Raw genomic sequence first — 20,510 nt, forward strand, 5'->3', positions numbered from 1 at the left:
CGTGAAGCGTTTCCCATGCATGATGCCTCTTCAGACGCACGTACGCTGGCAGAGGCGTAGCCAGGAATTTTTCCAGTAGGGGCGCGCGCACACAGGAAAAAAAATCGAACATCACCCACGCCGTTCGCTGATCGCTAAAACAACATCCGGGTCCGGGAGGCAAACGGTGAATGGATAACATCGCACACATAGAATAGCGCAAGCACATTCAAGCAAGACCGAAAGAAAAAAACGGCATGAAAATGAAGAATAGAAAAAGCTTGATTTTTTTTCAACCGGGGCGCAGGGAGTCCTAACCGGGGCGCCGCCCCGGCTCGGCTACGCCTCTGTACGCTGGCATACACACGCTCGGGCTCTTATGGCAAAATCCTCAAACACATTCACACAGGTGTCGCGTCCCACTTAACGCTAACAGGCTAGCAAATAGCATAACTGCTACAGTATGACCCCGGCTTGCGCGTTTCTAAAGTGTCAACCTGTTTTTTGGCCTCTCCTATACTCCATGCGCAGAATAAAACGAAGAGAACCACGTCTTCTACATTTTAAATCTCCATGGAGCCTTTGAGTGTTTACGTTCTTAATGCACGCTGCAGCGCTCGAACCGGCTCAACTGTATCGGCAACACACGCAAACAAATGGTAGCGCGGTCACGGTCGTATTTCGTTTGTCTTCTGCGGGGATCGACGAATATTTGTGGCCAACTGATGCAGTGTAACAAAGATTGGATGTCATGACGTCGACTTGACGTTCCCTCAAGCGCAAGCAACAACTTTGTTCTCAGCGTACGGTCACCGTCCGTCTTCTCTTCTCACTCGAGTGGCATCCTTCCTCGCTCTCGCTCATCGGCGGGGGGATTCGCCAGGGAAGGGGCGCCATTGGGCGGGCAGGTGAAAGCCCCCTTTGGCGGCTTGATGAGATTAAAAAAAAAAAGTCGGCCCTCACTTTTCTCTCATTTGTATTCACACCAGCTCTCTTCCTCCTCCTGCTCACCCTCACCCCGCCTGTGTGCGGCGTGTGCGTGTCATCCAGCATTGCTTCACCTGCATTTTGCTGCAGCACACACACAGGGGGAGACACACACCCACTACATCCGGCAAGGCACCCCCTTCTCACTCACACGTGCACACGCACGCCACTCGGTTCCCCATCACATTTGCGCGCACATACACGCTGCAGACAGTAACATCTAAAAAAGGGGCGCAGATGCGAAATAAGATGGCGAGAGGATTCCATGACCTAAATGGAAACGAAGGACGTCATCGTCGTCTAAACCTGGTCACCAAGTCAACTCCTGACGACGACGACTTGATATCACCATGGCAACAGCATGTAACATCAAATTCAAGCAGATTTTATGTTTTCTTAAAAAGCACACAGCAGAAAATGCCACATGCAGTCAGTCATCAGTATTCAACTCTTGAAATATTATGTTAGGCAATAACATATTACTATAGCGCGAGAGCAGATTACGTCACGTGCAGCCAAATTTGTCCCGGGGTGGCCGCCGTAGCAGCGCGATGTTTTTGTTTTGTTTGTCTGGAGGCCAACAAAGATGGCGGAGAAGTTGGACCGAGTGCGAATTTCGGCGGCCGAACTTCGAATCCAAGGCGCCGCGGCGTCCAGTGATACACTTCAGCAAGGTGCGGGCGAGGAAACAACACAACAACGCGGCGGGAAGCTTAAAAGCTTCCAACTTGCTCGTATGTCAACGGCACGTCGAGCTCTCGGACTTGTTTAACGTGCGCGCGCTTGGCTAATGTTTGTGCTAATGTGGCTAAATCTTCTCACCCGTGCAATCCTCTAACATCGCGCTTTGCTTTCCGTCGCCGACTCATTGCTGCAACTGATAGCAGCACACACATAAGAGCGTGTGTGTGTGCGCCGGTTTTCAATTTTTTCCAAGTGCGCTCAAACGACGAGCGTTGCCATTGACGTCACGAGGGCAACAAAATGGAGAAACTTGTGCCAAGTCTGAGCTGGAGCGAAGCGCTTCGTGTTGTAACCGTGAACCAGCTCAGTGGCCTAGTGGTAGAGTGTCCACCCTGAGACTGGAAGGTTATGGGTTCAACCCCGGCCGGGACATACCAAAGACTATAAAAATGGGACCCATTGCCTCCCTGCTTGGCACTCAGTATTAAGGGGTTGGAATTGGGGGGTTAGCGAGCGCGCCACCTTTACCCCAGGGGATGGCTTAAAATCACACGGGGATGGGTTAAATGCAGAGGACAAATGTCAACACACCCAGATGTGTGTGTGACGATCATTGGGACTTTAACTTTTTAACTTAACTTATCACTTTGTGATTTGGTTAAATCCCGGTTTTGCGTGGCTTTAATGCCCCTCACAGCAAATCATACTATGTGCTAATGGTAGAAAATGAACCCTGAGAATTTACAAGTAGTTTACAAGTAGTTCCCTAAAAAGATTCCTAATTGCTTAACAATATCACAATATGGGATCACAGCATGACATTTGTCCAAATAAAGCTCCTCAACTCATGTCAACAATGTTCCTTGGCAGAAAAATGTAACATGGTGGCAGAGCATTTGATTCTGCTTGTCACACCATTCATCGCTGGAATAGATTGATACCTCTTTGTTGTAAATAATTTTCAGACCAATGAAGTTTATCTGGACCTTTGCACCTGACTCTAATTAGCTAAAGTTTGTGTGTGTGTGTGTGTGTGTGTGCGTGTGTGTGCGTGCGTGTGTGTGTGGGCATGCATGTGTGCGCATGCTTTCATGGAGCGCAGAGGACAATCACGCGGCCAAGAAGCAACGACGCCGTCCTGACTTGCAGCGCTACCAGCGAGGCCCAGGACAGGGATGTCAGCACCGCGACAGCGAGGAGACCGAAAACACTGCAAGCGACCACCGTGGATCCCTGCCGCCTGACTTGCAAGAATCAAAACCTAAGAACATAAAAAAGAACCACCCCAAGCACGCTGACCACAGGATGCGAGGCGATGGCAGTAACATTGCCACTGTCGAAAGCCTCGCCGCTCGTGACAAAGACATGCCAGAACGCCACCAAGAAAGTCCGGAGCCTGCCGGAGCCGCCAACTCAAAGAAAGCCCGCAAACCCGACCAGGAGTTTTACCAGCCCGGAAGCCGCCGGACCGTGGCGGGGAAAGACTGCGGCAGGGCGCAAGAGCTGGATAAGCCTCCGCCGAGAAACCACATAGTCAAACAAAGAGAGGCAAAGGGCAAGAATCAAGGCGAAAAGAGCACTGAGGAAAATGCTAAATTTATAGAGACGAACGCCAATGAAGGATGCCAGGCGGCGGTGGAGGAACTGGTTAGCAAAGTGGAGAAACTCAACTTTGAGGGCAAAGCATCCCAGCAAGACGATGACAGAGGCAAAAGCATGGATCAGAAAAGGCGCGAGGATGCCGAGAAGAGGGGCAATCGTCGCAGAAGAGGCGGCGAGAAGAGCCGGAATGTTGTCTCGGGTCCCGCTGAGCGGGAGAAAGACAGAAGCCAAGGCAATGTGGCCAATCAACCAGTAGAAGCTCACCCAAACAAGGGACGAGAGAGCACCAGAAGAAGCTGCAACAGCAAGAACGGCGGCAGCAGAGAAGCTGGCAGAGGCGCTCCAACGCAAAGGAACAGCGAACGCAAAGGCCAGCGAAGCGAGAGCAGCAAATGGGACGGCGCCGCATCCGCCTCTAAACGCTATTCCGAATTGGACATCCGCCGCCCGCGACGACGCACCTATAGCAGCAGCTCGGCTAGCAGCGCCGCCGGCCCGGATGCCGCCAGCAGGCCCGACCGTCCCCGGAGAGAAACACGCGGCTTGCGCCGCCACGCCAGCTGGACCTCCTCGGCCGACTCCGCCGAATGGGGTGAGACCAGCGACGCGGCCGATTGCGGACGCTCGCACGCCACGGACGGAGCCGGGGACTCCCGTGGCAGGGCCAAGGGGGCTGAAGGCAGAGGGCGAGGAATCCTCAGGCTCTCCACAGAAAAGAAGCGGGCCGCCTCCGGGGACCGCCATAAGCACGGGCCGTCCCCTCGAGGCCGAGGCGGGGGTACGTACGTACGTACGCACGCACGTGTTTGTGTTGTGTGTGTGTGTTGGGAGGGGTCGTTAGCAATGATGAATCTTTGATCTGATTTTCTGACATGTTCAAGACCAAGGCTGTCACAAAGTCAGAATTTGTTGGCAAATTTTCCTGCTTTGCTAATTTCAAATAATTGCCTGTTTAGGAATCAAGGAATGATTGGTTGGTTCATCCCCCAAAATTCATTGATCAATGAATATTTTGTTTAGCCTTCAATGGAAAAGTTGTTTTTATTTTATTTCAAAGTAATGCGTTTTAGAGCCGTAGTTAGAACGCGGTGATACAGTAATCCCTCGTTTATCGCGAATAATTGGTTCCAAGACCACCCGCGATATGTGAAAATCCGCGAAGTAGTGTCACCCTCTCATTTTTAACATACATACTTTTTTTGTGTATCAATAAGTGTTTATCAAACCATATAAGTGCATATGTTATCATTAGAACATTAAATAATAGTTTAAATACTATATTAAGTCAAGTTTATTTGTATAGCCCTAAATCACAAGCAGTCTCAAAGGGCTTCACATAGACAAAAATTGACAATTATTCTCAAAGCATCCTCTGATCTTAAGCTCCCAAAAGGGCAAGGGAAAACTCAAAAAAACCCTACCAGGGGAAAATGAGAAACCTTGAGAAGAGACCACAGATGGAAGGATCCCCCTTTCAGGATCACCAGGTTGAAATGGATGCAGAGAGGGCACAAATGATACAATATGAAAATCAATGAAATAAAAAGTGGCTGTCCATGTCAGAGCAAAGGGCTGCCGAAGGAGCCCGCAATTGTCCTGGCAGTGTCTTCGAGGAGGTTGAGCTGCAGTTCCCCCATCTTGAATTGACCCACGAGAATCCAGATAGCCACTGTCAGCATGGGGGCCACCTAACCACCTCCCCGGCCGGGGAGGGGGGAGGGAGGGGGTGGAGAGGGAGAGAAAACAAACTCCAGCCGAATCGGCCACTACAGGTTAGTTAAAGGCCATGTCATAGAAATGTGTCTTTAAACGTGTCTTAAATGTTTCTACTGAGGTAGCAGTCCTAATATCCATTGGTAGGGCATTCCAAAGCTCTGGAGCCCGAATAGAAAATGCTCTAGAGCCTGCAGACATTTTCTTGGCCCTCGGTGTCGCTAAAAGGGTAGCGCTTTGCGAACGAAGGTTACGAGACGGAACATAAGGAACAACTAGGTCGACGAGATATGAAGGCGCTAAGCCATGCAGTGATTTATAGGTTAATAGAAGAACCTTGAAGTCGCATCTTAAATGGACCGGGAGCCAATGTAAGTTGGCTAGTATTGGGGTAATGTGATCAAATTTTCTTGCCCGAGAGAGCAGCCTTGCAGCAGCATTTTGTACTAACTGTAGACCTTTGATGCGGGACTTTTGAAGACCCGACAATAGTACATTACAGTAGTCCAGGCGCGACGTGACGAACGCATGTATAATAGTTTCCGCATCACCAGTCGAGAGGATCGGACGAATCTTTGCAATATTACTGTACGGAAGGAATGGCTTCCTATGATATATTATACTGGATCGTTGAGTAGAGCTCGCATCGGGTGACCGGTCAGAATCACACAGATGTCTTCCCTCAATTTCTTTATTGCTTCACAGCTGGTTTATTGCAACATAGGTTTGCAGGTATGTAGGGTTTGTGTATGTGTGGTTCTTAGAGAAACAGAAATAAACACCATAATGAGTACAACTATGGTTCCAATACAATATACATTAATAACATGAACGAGTTTGCATTCTACTTTACTATCTAATCATTTCCAACGTGGAATAAACATGTCCAAATAGGCATTAGGCCTGCTGGAATGACCGCTGTTCAACTGACTCGATACATGAAACAGGGAAAGTGTATGCCATCTGCAGAGCAATAGCTTCCTCTATTGGTCACAAGAACGCATTACAGTATGTGGCACCCAAAGTTTGGGTCACGTGACCGCTACTGCAAGTGAACGGGAGTATGGCCCGAACCAATTAACCATAATAAACCATGTGTAAAACAGTACTTTAGCCCTTATGCTACACATAGGAGACAAACTAATGCTACAAGTAATGGCAACTGAAAGACTGTTTATATAATCGCGGAAACATGCGCTTCGTAAACATAGCAAATCGAGGCCTACAAGGCAAGGCAAAGCCTAAGCTACACGTTAGCATGGCCGCATACAGGAATCTACACTAACAATATACACGTTCACAATGGTTATTATTGAACATAATACAGTCTCTTACTTGCCAAAGACGCACATAAAACGGACAGCTGTGAGTGCAAGGTTTGATTACTAAATCGGCGCTGTTAGAGCGGGGTCTTCGGTAGAATTACTACAGCGTAATATCGCAAGCCCAAACTGTACGCTGATTGGCTGAACGTTAGTTGAAGCGATGCGTCATCAGCAGGGAGAGAGAAAGTCACAGTAAAGGGTGTCATACTTGGCGTCCACAAGGGGGGCCTTTTTTACAGCCGCCCCCAGATTTCAGTAGGAAATCTGCATAAGAAGAAAAGGCTCCATCTCAAGTCCTGTAGTTAGTTGTCCGGCAGCTCTGGAAGAGGGATGAGTCGAGCCACAGGACGGGTGTATGTTCTCTCTCTGACCTTCACTTCGGCAGCTCGCACCTTACCATCAAGGCTTGGGATGATGCTGGTCACTTTGCCCACTGGCCACAGTGAGCGAGGAAGTTGAGGGTCAAGGATGAGAACCGTCTGGCCGATTTGCAGGTCTGGGTTTTCTGCGTTCCACTTTTGCCGGACCTGGAGACTGGGCAGGTAGAATCGGATGAACCGCTTCCAGAAGTGGTCGGCCAACTGTTGGCAATGGCGCCAACGCTTGCTGCTCAGGGTCTCGGAAGCTGGGTACACCACCTGTGGGAGAGAGGCATCTGGACGACCAATGAGCAAGGAGTTGGGGGTCACTGGATCGGGATCGGCTATATCAGCAGAAGTGTAGCCTAATGGTTTGGCGTTCAGAATCCCTTCAATCTCTACTTGCAGAGTTCTCAGAACTTCTTCAGTTACAAGCTGTGCTCCGAGTGTGACCTGAAGAGCTTGCTTCACAGAACGTATCTCACGCTCCCAGCAACCACCAAAGTGGGGGGCATTAGGTGGATTGAACCGCCAAGAGATTTGCTGAGAAGCAAGTTGAGCTTGAAGGCCTGGTGTAAATTCAGTGAATGCTTCGCGTAGCTCTCGTTCACCACCTCTGAAATTAGTCCCTTGGTCTGAGATCAGCTCAAAAGGTTTTCCCCTTCGAGCGATGAATCGTCTCAGGGCCATGAGGAAAGAGTCTGCGGATAGACTGGAGAGGAGATCAATATGTACTGCCCGGATGGTCATGCATTTGAAGATTACTCCCCAGCGCTTTTCACTTCTCCTACCAATCTCCACAGTGTATGGGCCGAAGCAGTCCACTCCTGTTGAGTAGAATGCAGGCTTGAAAAGCCGGACTCTGGGAGGTGGTAGGTCCGCCATCTTAGGGATCTGTGGCTTTCCACGCCATTTCTGACACCCTGGGCACTTGCGCTGGAAGCGGCGGATGGCTTCTCGGCCGCCTGGAATCCAGTACTTCCGGCGCATTTCCGAAAATACCCTCTCTGGACCAGGATGATGCAAACGATCATCGTACTCCTGAATGAGCAGATGGGTGATAGGGTGTTTGCCATCAAGCACTATTGGGTACACAGTTTCTGATTCGAGCTGGTTGCTGTGACGCAGACGACCACCCACACGTATGAGCTTGTCATTGTGGTCGAACTCAGGGGCCAGGATGAGAAGACGGCTGCTCTTGGGGATAGATTTTCCTGATTGTAGCTGGGCATAATCAGTGGGAAAACTGTCCAGTTGTACCTGTTGTAGCAGAGACAGCTGGGCTTGGTGGTAGTCATCAGCGGTGGCATCGCCTGAAGCCGCCCCGTGCAGAGTCTGACTTGTAGACGCCAGGAGATTTCTGAAAGATGAGAACTGTGTTGCGTCAGGTACCTGACTAGGTGTAGCAGTAGTGAGGCCACAGAATGGAGATTTCTTAAGTTCTTCACTCTGCTCTGGCCCAGTTTGGAGCTGAGGGGCTTGTGGCCATTTGTCTGCGTTGCACCACAGGAACGTTGGACCTTGGCCCCAGCGGCTATCCGTAGTTAAGGTGTGGAGAGGCTTGCCACGCGTGATGTCATCTGCAGGGTTCTCTGCGGACTCTACATAGCGCCATGTATCACCCTTTGTGAGATCTTGAATCTCTGCCACCCGTGTGCCGACAAACACTTTGAATCTACATGTCTCTGACTGGAGCCATGTGAGCACGGTGGTAGAATCAGCCCAGAGCACCACACGCTGAATGGGAAGTGTGAGTTCAGATTTGAGGAGTTGTGCCATCTGCGCTCCAGTCAGGGCGGCGCACAACTCCAAGCGTGGAATTGACTGCTGCTTCTTTGGAGCAACTCTGGATCTTGCAGTGATGAAGGCCACCTGAACTACGCCACAAGGGTTCTCAGTTCTGAGGTATGCCACGGAGCCATAGGCTTGCTCTGAGGCATCGCAGAACACATGCACTTCACGCTTGCAGGTAGAAGAGTCCAACTCTGTGCTAGTGTAACATCTTGGAAGGGCTATACTTTGTAGGTGCTGTAACTCCTCCTCCCACTCTCTCCATGCGGCAAGCAGATGATCAGGGAGAGAAGGGTCATCCCAGTCACGCCTTTTATCCCACAAGTGTTGGATGACGACCTTGGCTCTTGTGGTGTAAGGTACAAGGAAGCCGAGAGGGTCATACTGGCTTGCCAGTACCTTGTAAATGGAACGCATAGTGACGGGATTTCCTGTAGTTACGGTGGCTCGACATTTGAACGACAGCGTGTCCTTCTGACAGTCCCACTGCAGGCCCAGTGCTGACTCTTCTGATCCTGGGTGACTTTGGGTGATCCACTTCTCGGCACTGACTGATCTGATCTCGGCAGGAAGTTGATGGATGGTTTCGGGGTGAGTGCTGGCCCATTGACGTAGCTCAAAGCCCCCTTTAGCAAGCAGAGTCCGCAACTTGTCGATGATGGACTTGGCTTCTTCAGCTGAAGACACACTTTGAAGACAGTTGTCCACATAGAAGTGCCTCAGTACGGAGTCTTGGACTGCATCGGTGGGTTGAGTGTGGTCGGTGACATGTCTCTGCAGGGCATATGTAGCGCAGCAGGGGCTACAGGTTGTCCCGAACGGAAGCACTTTCCACTGGTAGATGGCGGGCTGCTCGTCACGCTTGAGGTCTCTCCATAAGAAGCAGAGGAGAGGCTGGTCTTGCGGAAGAAGCCTGACCTGGTGGAACATCCCTCTTATGTCACTGCTGAATGCCACACAATGTTCTCTGAATCGCAGGAGAACTGAGAGGAGAGGTGGGCCAAGGGTTGGACCGGGAACTAGGAGTTTGTTGAGATCAACCCCATCGTACTGGAAAGAACAATTAAAAACCACTCTGTGTTTGCCGTTGTGCTCGACCAGATGGTGGGGAATATACCAGCTGCTCGAGGTGTTCTCTGTGCCCTGTGGTAGTTTTTTCATATAGCCAGCTTGTTCGAGCCTGTGGATTTCAGCGTTGTGGACTTGAGCTATGTCAAGTGTCTTTGCCAGTCTTCGTTCAGTGTTCCTGAGCAGGGGAAGCACTGCCTCCTTTGGTGCACACAGGTTGGGAAAGTTTTTCACACGGAGGAGGGGAGTGGCGTAACGGTGAACACCATCAACTTCTATACCCACAGTGTATTTATCCAAGCATTCAAGGGCTTCTTTGTCCTGCCGAGACCTCGTGCTGGCCTTTTCATTGCACCACGGAAGGACGTCCAGTTGCCATAATCTCTCAACGTGCTGATAGATGTCTGCTGGTGGGGCTCCAAAGGAGGTGAAAAGGCAGCGCTGTTCAGCGAGGTATTGTTTCAAGTTGTGGGTCGGATCTTGCAGGGTCCATCCAAGCCTGGTACGGACAGCAACTGGTGCACCGGGAGCACCGAAGATGACTGGTTCAACTGGAGTCACCAAGTGGGGGTGGTCTGAGCCAATAAGCAGCAGTGGGGCGATGTCTGTGAACGATGGGATAGGCAGTTGCTTCAAATGCCTGTATTTACTCTGCAGTGCTTTGACTGGGTACGTGTGCTGGCCAAGTCCCAGAGCGGGTGCAGTGAAGGCTCTCTGAATGTTGAACACCGTAGCTGGGGAACTGGCTGGAGAGATGGTGAAGGAAACAGCCGCCCCATGAAGCATCTGCAGCTCCTGCCTGACTGTGCGCAGCGGCAGGACTTCAGGTTGACCCTCGATACCAAGGTGTTGTGCTGCTGGCTGAAGGAGCAAGGTGCCCTCTGAACCATCATCCAGACGGCGTAGGTCTCCAAAGCTTGGTCACCAAAGCGGAGGATAACTTTGCTGATCTTGAGAAGTACGCGTGGGCCCTGTGGTGGCTTGCCAATGAACAGCACTTGTTCTGATGTTGGTGCTGCTGAGGGTTTGCTCTCGTTGGGTTTAGCCTGGTCCGATTTCTTCTCCGCTTTACTTGTCTTGACTGGACTTCTCTCATTAACCTCATGGAGGACGAGGAGGTGTCTGCGGTTGCATGTTTTACAGCCCATTTTTAGATCACATTCAGATGATCTGTGTTCTCTGCCGCACCGCCAACATCGATTGTTGTCTTGAACCCAGTTACTCTTCTGGGTGGCAGATAGGATCTTGAAGTTTGTGCAGTTATTCAAGGTGTGCTTATCGTTGTCACAGAATGCACAGAACCTCTTTGGTACCTGGCTGATTGGAGCAGATTTGGCAGTCTCTTCCTCGGGTTTGGGTTCCGCACCCAACATGAGGACTGAGGTCTTTGGTGACGGCTTCCAGTTACTCCTACAGTCTTTGTCTTTCCTTTGGGGGCCAGTGTCCTTCCTGTTACGATATTGTGCGATGTCCTCCTGGATCTGAAGCTCATACTCCAACCAATCTGCTAAATCCAGGAGAGTGGGGATTGGAATGCGGAGCGGATGAATATAACGTCTGAAACTGGACCCCAAGTCGTGCGGTAGCTTGCCTAGTAGACGGGTGACATGAGAACCACAGTCCAGCTCAACTTGTCCCTTTAAACCAGGGGTCCCCAAACTTTTTCCTGTGAGGGCCACATAACCTTTCCCTTCTCTGATGGCGGGCCGGTGGCAGTTTGTAACAGAAAAAGTGTGACGATCGTAGGGGAGCTTAAAAAAATTATTGTTTTCCAGAAAGCCACACATAACCAAATAACGGTTATTTAATAACCCTTTCCAGGTTCTTTACAGAAAAAAGGTCAGGAAACAAATAATAACACTATTAATGAAATAAATAATAACTAAACCCTCTCTGAGTTCTTCACAGAAAAAACAGGAAATAAATAATAACTAAATAACTCTCTCTGGGTTCTTCATAGAAAAAAAACCATGGAACATTAACTTTCTGTTGTGCCATGCGCAATCTTAACAGACAAAAGTTCAGCTCAGTTGTCAGAGCAGAACCTCTCTGACACATATGAGCAGTCTCTTAAAGTTCTTGTGTTCCTTCCTTATAATCCTTTTGTAGGTTCCAGTAGGCTTGTAGACACCGCTGTCTTTTTTGTTAAAGTTTGATAGTGCGTCATAGTCTGGAGTAAAATTTGTTGTGGCAATTCTTAGGCGAGATCCGAGGTGTTGGTCCGTTTACCTCGATCTGTGACGGGTAGATGTTGACGTTCATGTGGCTGAACGTCACGTCGCGTACGTCGAGCCAAATTGGCAACTCTTTTAAACGCTCGGCACTGTGTTCACCCTGCTTTACTTGGGCGACATTTTAACGGAAGGATTCCAGGGGAAGGTTTGTGGGTGGCTTTAGCGCAAAACTGCATCTGAAAGCTCAGCGCGCGAATTACAAGAATGCTGTCGTCACAGCCCACGCTCTAAATTCGGGACTGATACAAATAGAGCGCGAGTGCGCCATGTCCGTACACGCACTTGTGAGTGTGCACCGAGCTTTCTGACACGGCTTCCGGTAGTAAATGCGCAAGCGAGCGCTCCCCCTTCTACTGGGGAAACGCAGTCATTGCAGGCAAAATGAGCAAAAAAAAAAAAAAAAAAAAGTTTAATAATACAATTCATTCAGGGTTGGCGGGCCGGATTAAACGGTCCCGCGGGCCGTATCCGGCCCGCGGGCCGTAGTTTGGTGACCCCTGCTTTAAACCAAGCTGCTCCAACATGCTTACCAGGGATCGGATATTCAGGGCAAATAACCTGAATGATTTGACATCACCACTCTGGATGTTGGGGCCATCCATCAGTTCAGCGATACGCTGGAGGGCGAGTTGGTGTGGCTGGCCATACTGCTGGTTTAAAGCTGCCATGGTGTCAGAAAAGGGATAGTCGGAATTGCTGTAGGAATCTGCAACCAGCAAGGCTTCTTCCAGCTTCAGATGGTCCACTAGAATCTGGAACTTAAAACGTTCAGTGGCATCTCTGGGAAGAAGATTGTCAATGGCAATGTGGAGTCTCGCAAACTCTCTTGGGTTAGGGAGGCTAAAGTTTGGAATTGTTGGAGTAGGACCCTTGTAGGTTCTTTCCTGTCCCCCAGGGGGAGTCACTGGGTGGCGATGTTTGTAATTGTGCCAAGGTGGAGATGGGCTGCGTCTCTCACGCTGGTCTGGAGAATAACGAGAGCCTCTGTAGCGATGATGGTGCTCGGGTGAGCGGTGACGGCTTGTTTGCTCATAGCTGTAGCGCTCTTTACTGGACTCATAACTGCGTCGCGGGGACTGCTGCTTGTAGAGTACTGGCTCAGGATAGTGTTCAGGAGACGAGGAGTCGTACCTGTATGATTCCCTATAGCCCTTTGTATCCCTGCGGGGGTCATACTGCCTTCCAGAGGGTGGTCTTGGTGGTGTCTCTCTTCTAGATCTCCTGTCTCTGTCCCGAAAGTGGACTAACGTCTGGTACCTTGATGAGACACCCCCTTTATCCAGCCCTTCTCTGTACAGTCTATCTCTAGTTACAGGACGTGGCTCTGGACAGGAACTGCTGGACTCCATTTTGTCTCTGAGCTGTTCGTTCTGTACTTTCAATTTCTCTAAGGATACTAGGAGATAATCCCTTTCACGCTGAAGCATCTGGCGCTCCCGTCTCCACTCATCTGCGGAAGAATCCCTTGTGTCAGTGACTGACCGTCGCACTGGGCTGTGGGACAGCTGACCATTCGGGGTTGTAGAGTGTTAATCAGGTTCACTGTGCTCCTCTTCCTCTAGATGGTGTCTAGACTGTAGTGAATAAGGCTTCTGAGTTTGTGAGCTGGTTGGGAGATCAGATAGATCGTAATCCTGCAAGTACGTGGGGAGGGATCTTTGCCTCTGACTCCGCGCATTGGGATCATTCTGTGGTGAGGTAAACATCTTATTCCGCTGCGGGCTCTGGTTCCGGCTCGAAGGACCACTTTGTACGGAAGGAATGGCTTCCTATGATATATTATACTGGATCGTTGAGTAGAGCTCGCATCGGGTGACCGGTCAGAATCACACAGATGTCTTCCCTCAATTTCTTTATTGCTTCACAGCTGGTTTATTGCAACATAGGTTTGCAGGTATGTAGGGTTTGTGTATGTGTGGTTCTTAGAGAAACAGAAATAAACACCATAATGAGTACAACTATGGTTCCAATACAATATACATTAATAACATGAACGAGTTTGCATTCTACTTTACTATCTACCGTTTTTTTCCGGGTATAGTGCGCAATATTTAACTAACTTATTGTCCTAAAATCTGGGGTGCGTATTCTACATGGGTACAAATTTTTTTTTTAATTTTTTAAAAGAAAGTCATGGTACAACAAAACCAACAACAGGACTGACCGACAAAGTCGTGGAACAAAAAGACAGGGTGACATTACCAAAGACAGGAACAGAATGACAGTAACACATGCAATGATCCAACGGTGAGCGAGGGGCAGACAGGACTTAAATACAAAACACGTTACATCGATTGAGGTGACACAGGAAGAGCGGGGTGACGCGAACAGAAACTATGGCAACCTAGACACATAGCAAAACTGGGGACGAGACATGACAAATCTCCCCCGAAATAAAACTCACCTTTCTTCTTGTTTGTTGTCAATCGCGCATCGCATTCAGCCATCCTGCCCAACACACTTAGTAAAATTCATAATTGACGACACATCGTTTGATGCGATGGTGCAATCCTCGATGGTGTGTTATTGTCAAATATTGTTTGTTTTTTAATCTCCATCGCGGACCGGACGTCATACGGAGGCCGCCATTACAGATGCGCAGAACGGTTGCGCAAGACACGTCAGCTATATAAAGAGCGAGAGTTCAGTTCTCCACCTATTAGTTTCAATTCACAGTTTAATTAGCAGTTTCAATCAGCAAATAACAAAATGCGTATTACAGGTAATATTTTATTTCACAACACTTTGCCTTGTTCCTTTCGTCTCTGCTGTTCATTTCAAACACGCTCCATACGACCGCAATGCTCTTGTATCAGACGCTCGCTCGATCACCTGCTAGTTTGCCGTCTGTCACAATGTACCCTACACAAATCCGAAACATTTGTTGCGGCTCCGAGTCACGACGAGGGGCAAGTTTTGGTTTCCAAGGGTGTTTTTATTCCTCTTCAACGTCTCTCCCATACAGAGCCGCCTCTTTCCCGTGTGCGCACGGAGCGCGGTGGTGCGTTTACGGGCAGTCGGAGAAATCAACGCCAACAAAAAAAATGACATCCAGCCTAGTTAAGACCATACCAAAGACTATAAAAATGGGACCCATTGCCTCCCTGCGTGTGTGACGATCTTTGGGACTTAAAAAAAAAAAAAATTTAAAAAAAAATTCATAAAAATTGGGTGCGTATTATACATGGGTACAAGCTTTTTTCCAGCATCAGCATGCCATTTTTAGGGTGCGTACTATACATGGGGGCGCACTATACACGGAAAAAAACGGTAATCATTTCCAACGTGGAATAAACATGTCCAAATAGGCATTAGGCCTGCTGGAATGACCATTTGGCTGTTCAACTGACTCGATACATGAAACAGGGAAATTGTATGCCATCTGCAGAGCAATAGCTCCCTCTATTGGTCACAAGAACGCATTACAGTATGTGGCACCCAAAGTTTGGGTCACGTGACCGCTACTGCAAGTGAACGGGAGTATGGCCCGAACCAATTAACCATAATAAACAATGTGTAGAACAGTACTTTAGCCCTTATGCTACACATATGAGACGAACTAATGCTACAAGTAATGGCAACTGAAAGACTGTTTATATAATCGCGGAAACATGCGCTTCGAAACATAGCAAATCGAGGCCTACAAGGCAAGGCAAAGCCTAAGCTACACGTTAGCATGGCCGCATACAGGAATCTACACTAACAATATACACGTTCACAATGGTTATTATTGAACATAATACAGTTTCTTACTTGCCAAAGACGCACATAAAACGGACAGCTGTGAGTACAAGGTTGGATTACTAAATCGGCGCTGTTAGAGCGGGGTCTTCGGTAGAATTACTACAGCGTAATATTGCAAGCCCAAACTGTATGCTGATTGGCTGAACGTTAGTTGAAGCGATGCGTCATCAGCAGGGAGAGAGAAAGTCACAGTAAAGGGTGTCATACTTGGCGTCCACAAGTGGGGCCTTTTTTACAATTACGAAGGTGAAAAAATGCAATTCTGGTTATATTCTTAATGTGCTTTTGAAAGGAGAGAGTTTGGTCAAATATTACCCCGAGATTAGTTACAGTATCGCTCTGAGTGATAGTACGGTTATCTATAGTTATTAGGGGTGTAAATCGCGGGTTTTGTCACGATACGATATCATATCGATACAAAGAACCACGATATGATATTTGCCAATATCTTAAAGCCTGCTGCGATTCATTCACGATATATCACGATATAGTGCTCTACGATCGATATATATATTATATATAATATTTTTAAAGAGGGGAACCACCACCCCAATCTGCCAATCCAGAGGCACTGTCCCCAATGTCCACGCGATGTTGTAGAGACGTGTCAGCCATGACAGCCCCACAACATCCAGAGTCCTTAAGAGTGGGAAACCTTCGTGCCATAATTCCTCAATTTAGAAGTTTTATTTTGAATTTTTGAAATTTTGATTATTATTTTTTTAATCTGGAAAAAAATCTGCAATGTACTGAAGCCGCGATAAACGAACCGCAATGTAGCGAGGGATTACTGTATTTCTCTCACTGTCAGAATCTGGTCGCAGAATGTGCTTAGTTAACAAGAAAAGCAAACAAATTTGTGAATTGGCATGTGGCCACTGTGTGCATCACATGGAGAAGTGTGCTAACCCGAACGCCAATCCAACAGGTATCCTGGTGCTGCCGTTGCGCAGTGACATGGCCAAGCCTCTGGAATCGGGCCGGCGGATGCTGTTTGGCAGCGCTCGAGGAGCCGTACCCAGGGCTCGAGGAGGTCGCGGCGGAGGCGCCAGGCGCCTCTGGGACCCCAACAATCCAGAGCAGAAACCGGCACTGGCTCCTGCTGGTCACCAGTCACTCCCGCAGGCCGTCTACCCGCAGGCCGTCTACCCGCCGGCGGCGTACGCGCAGCTGCACTTTCTGGACACGGATGACGAAGTAGCGGGGAGCCCTCCAGTGGCGCCCGCCGCAGCCTACTACAAGTTCCAGAAGTCGGACAACCCCTACTGCTGCCAGCCGGCCGCCGCCAACCAACGGTGCCCCTTCCCCTACCAGGTGGCCAACGGAGCGTACGCGCCGGCTCACTTGTACCGAGGTTACGCCCAGGCTGACGGCACCTTGACAATGGAGGAGGCGGAGCGGCGGGCCAGAGGCGAGCTGGGCCGCATGCTCCGGGCGGCAGACGCCCAGGAAGTTCAGCTAAGCAACCTGCTGTCCCGAGACAGACTCAGCCCCGACGGCCTGGAGCGCATGGCCCAGCTCAGGTTGGTGCCATCAACAAAAAACATTCCAATTCGGCACGATCGAGTACCCAGGCTTAACGTTGATTTCAGCGAGTCAATGGCAAATCATGCGGCGTGTTGAAAAGCTTGCAAATGGTCCATTTTGATATGCTACCGGCGGTCAGGGCGGAGCTGCTGGCCGTGTACGAGCGCGTCGTCCTGAGCGACATCGAGTTGGCCGACTCGCAGAGCGTGGACCAGGCGCTGTGGAAGAACGTCTTCTACCAGGTCATCGAGCGCTTTCGCCAGCTGCTAAAGGACGCCGCTGAGCCGCTGGCCATCCGTGAGGCGCTGCTCGCCCTGCTCAACGAGGTCAAGCGCAGCACGACGGCCCTCGCCGCAAGAGCACGGCCTCTTGAGTCTGACCTGCCCGTGTGTCTTGTTTCCAGGGGGCGCACTTTTTTGAGACTCTACTCCAGAAGCTGCAGACGGTCTACCAGTTCAAACTGGAGGACTACATGGACGGCATGGCCATCAGGACTCGGCCGCTGCGCAAAACGGTAGGCACATGCTTGGAAACGGTGCGCCTCGTTGAATATTCAAACGCCTGTCATGCCGTTCAAAGTTGACAAAAACTGACCTTTGTGCCCCCGCAGGTGAAGTACGCTCTGATCAGCGCTCAGCGCTGTTTCATCTGTCAAGGAGACATCGCTCGCTACCGGGAACAAGCCAGCGACTCTGCCAACTATGGAAAAGCTCGCAGGTACTGAGAGGTTTGTGCAAACGGGCCCTTGTTGTCACGCTTGAATTATTTCACATGGACACGTCTGATCGCAAGCCCCGTGACTTGTTTTGTTCTTAAACAACATAACCACGCCACAGAGCCACCAAAGATGACTGTAGGCCATGTTTGGTCTTTGCACATACCTCATTTGGATTGATTAGTTGTTTTTTTTCAGGTACCCAATGAAAGTGGCAAATGCTTTGTGCTTATGTGTTTGGCGTCTCTGAATGCAATTGTTCCTAGCTGGTACCTGAAAGCGCAGCAGATCGCCCCCAAAAATGGCCGCCCGTACAACCAGCTGGCCCTGCTGGCCGTCTACACTGTGAGTGACCCAACGAGCGTGGACCTTTTGCGGCGCTTGGCCAGCTTGGCGCGCTGATCCCTGCGCGTTTGCCCCGCCCACAGAAGCGCAAGCTGGATGCCGTCTATTACTACATGCGCAGCCTGGCGGCGTCCAATCCCATCCTGACGGCCAGGGAGAGCCTGATGAGCCTGTTCGAGGAGGCCAAGCGCAAGACGGAGCAGCTGGAGCGTCGCAGGAGGCAGGACCAACAGGACGGCAGCTCCTGGGGGCCCGCGGTCCGGGGCCGCGCCAAGCTTGAGGGCGGGGCACGCTCTGAGCTCTGGCTGCGCCCCGGCGGACGCGGCGACTCGGAACAGGATGGAGAGCTCAGCGGCCTCAGTGCCGGCGACGTAAGCCACCAAATCTCCTGCCGTGCCATCCAGTGGTTTTAGTCGTACCGTCGCAGACACACACGCCCCAGGCAACCCTAAACATCCGAGACGCACGAGTACCCCGGAACTCAAGTCCAAACTTCTCACAACACCCTTGTTACGCCAATTTGGTTACGTGACTTTTGCTAAAACCTTGTAACACTCGTTTTGATGACATAGAAGACAAGACATGTCGAGACATAGAAGTCATAGAAGTCAAAACATCAAAGACTAAGTTTCCTTGGCGAAATGAGTTCAAACACACAATTTGATTCAAAAGCTCCCTCAGTAGCATGACTTGAAATACCAGACTGGATGAATGACCGTTTGTCCTGCTTCTTATCAGCTCAACAGAAGATTTACCCTGAGTTTCCTGCACGCCCACGGAAAGCTCTTCACCAAAGTGGGGTGAGTCTGAGTTTGATCAAGTTATGCGAGTCCAGTGGCGTCACACTTGAGCCAAACTACTAACATCTCAAAGCGACTGTTCCTCTTGCAGGATGGAGTCATTCCCCAGGGTGTTGCGGAGGGTTGTGCAGGAGTTCCGTGCGCTGCTCCAACACCGCCCGTCGTTCCTGGGCAGCACGCAGCTGTTGCAGATCGTCACCATCAACATGTTCACAATACACAACGCCCTCACTCGAGGTAACGCCACACGCAACAACACACACAAACACACTGTATGACCCGCGTGTATGTCATCTGTGTCTCAGGCGGTGGTGAAGAAGAAAGCGCAGGAGGAGGAGAGTGTCGCTCGATGCTGCAGGAGCAGAGTACGGCACTGGGCCTGGCCATGTTTGCACTGCTGGTGAAACGCTGCACACAGATGCTCACTGACACTCCGGCAGGTACCTCCAGGACTTCACATTCCAGCAAAAATTGAAGATAGCAGCCAATTCAACTCATGCGAGCGGTCGTTTGGCCTATTGTGAACAAATGATTGACAACGAGGCTTTTTGGTTTTTATTGCCATGCCCTCTTGAACTTTTCTCAAAGGGCACTCAAAACAAAGAAAGTGACATGTATTTAAACAAGCAAATGAGCTCAATGCTAACAATGGAGAATCCCGTTGCCACGCTAGCGGTTAGCGCAGGAATGGGCAAACTACGGCCCGCGGGCCACATCCGGGATCGTTTAATCCGGCCCGCCAACCCTGAATACCGTAATTTTCGGACTATAAGTCGTGTTTTTTTTCATAGTTTGGGTGGGGGGGGGCGACTTATACTCAGGAGCGGCTTATATATGTTTTTTTTTAGGAATTAAAAAAAAAAAAAAAAAGTGAAACCGCAATGTAGCAAGGGATTACTGTAATTTGAATTTCAAGTGACGACAGCAACGCAACGTCGCGTCAGCAGCAGCTCTTCGAGTCAAAGTTCAAAGTCACTTTATTGTCAATCCATTCATATGTCAAGACACACAAAGAAACCGAAATTCCGTTTCCTCCATCCCACGGTGACACAGTACACGATAAACATACAAGTAGACGACACAAAATAACAAACAAGAAGGCACAAACAATAACTAATAAATAATAAATAAATAAAATGAGTGATGAATAAATAATAAACAAATAACCCAATAAATAAGAGGAGCAAAACTGAGCCAGTGTGCGTACAGCAGCCAGTAAGCATAGCGCAAAGTACAAGACGCTACGCAGAAAGGGGGGGCGAGTTCAGGATCCTAACAGCCTGGAGTATGAAGCTGTTGGAGAGTCTGGTGGTGCGGGAGCGCAGGCTCCTGTACCTCTTCCCAGAGGGCAGAAGCTCAAACAAAGAGTGAGCGGGGTGACTCACATCACTCACAGTCGTGGTCGCCTTGCGGGTGAGATGGGAGGTGTAAATGTACTTCAAGGAGGGGAGCGAAGCACCAATAATCTTACCAGCCGTGTTCACTATGCGTCAACCTCCAGCCTGTATTGAGTCTCGTCTCCCTTGGTGATGAGACCCACCAGAGTCGTGTCGTCAGCAAACTTCACTTCAATCTTTGTCCTTTATGTAAACAACCGCCGCGCTGCTGACGCAGCGTCGCAACAACACGTGAGCAAC

The 20,510-nt window shown here is 49.8% G+C and overlaps 1 protein-coding gene across 6 annotated transcripts in view; it reads left to right on the forward strand.

Annotated features, from left to right (window-relative positions):
- Positions 1 to 1,502: 1,502 nt before the first annotated feature.
- smg6 (SMG6 nonsense mediated mRNA decay factor) overlaps positions 1,503 to 20,510 on the forward strand; it is a 34,207-nt gene continuing 15,199 nt past the window's right edge. Inside the window, exons 1-11 of one of the 6 annotated variants that reach the window (XM_061298741.1) lie at positions 1,503 to 1,640; positions 2,753 to 4,030; positions 16,415 to 17,009; positions 17,153 to 17,339; positions 17,417 to 17,527; positions 17,624 to 17,730; positions 17,995 to 18,073; positions 18,157 to 18,444; positions 18,812 to 18,873; positions 18,965 to 19,110; positions 19,179 to 19,313. In XM_061298741.1, the coding sequence (XP_061154725.1) occupies positions 1,553 to 1,640; positions 2,753 to 4,030; positions 16,415 to 17,009; positions 17,153 to 17,339; positions 17,417 to 17,527; positions 17,624 to 17,730; positions 17,995 to 18,073; positions 18,157 to 18,444; positions 18,812 to 18,873; positions 18,965 to 19,110; positions 19,179 to 19,313 (3,076 nt within the window). In that variant the 5' untranslated portion in view covers positions 1,503 to 1,552. Of the gene's footprint in view, positions 1,701 to 2,752; positions 4,039 to 16,414; positions 17,010 to 17,152; positions 17,340 to 17,416; positions 17,528 to 17,623; positions 17,741 to 17,994; positions 18,074 to 18,156; positions 18,445 to 18,811; positions 18,874 to 18,964; positions 19,111 to 19,178; positions 19,314 to 20,510 lie in introns of those variants that run through there. The other 5 variants (XM_061298740.1, XM_061298743.1, XM_061298742.1 and 2 more) reach the window with 5 other exon arrangements.

The sequence above is a fragment of the Syngnathus typhle genome, linkage group LG15, assembly GCF_033458585.1.
Source record: "Syngnathus typhle isolate RoL2023-S1 ecotype Sweden linkage group LG15, RoL_Styp_1.0, whole genome shotgun sequence".
NCBI classification, from domain to species: Eukaryota; Metazoa; Chordata; class Actinopteri; order Syngnathiformes; family Syngnathidae; genus Syngnathus; species Syngnathus typhle.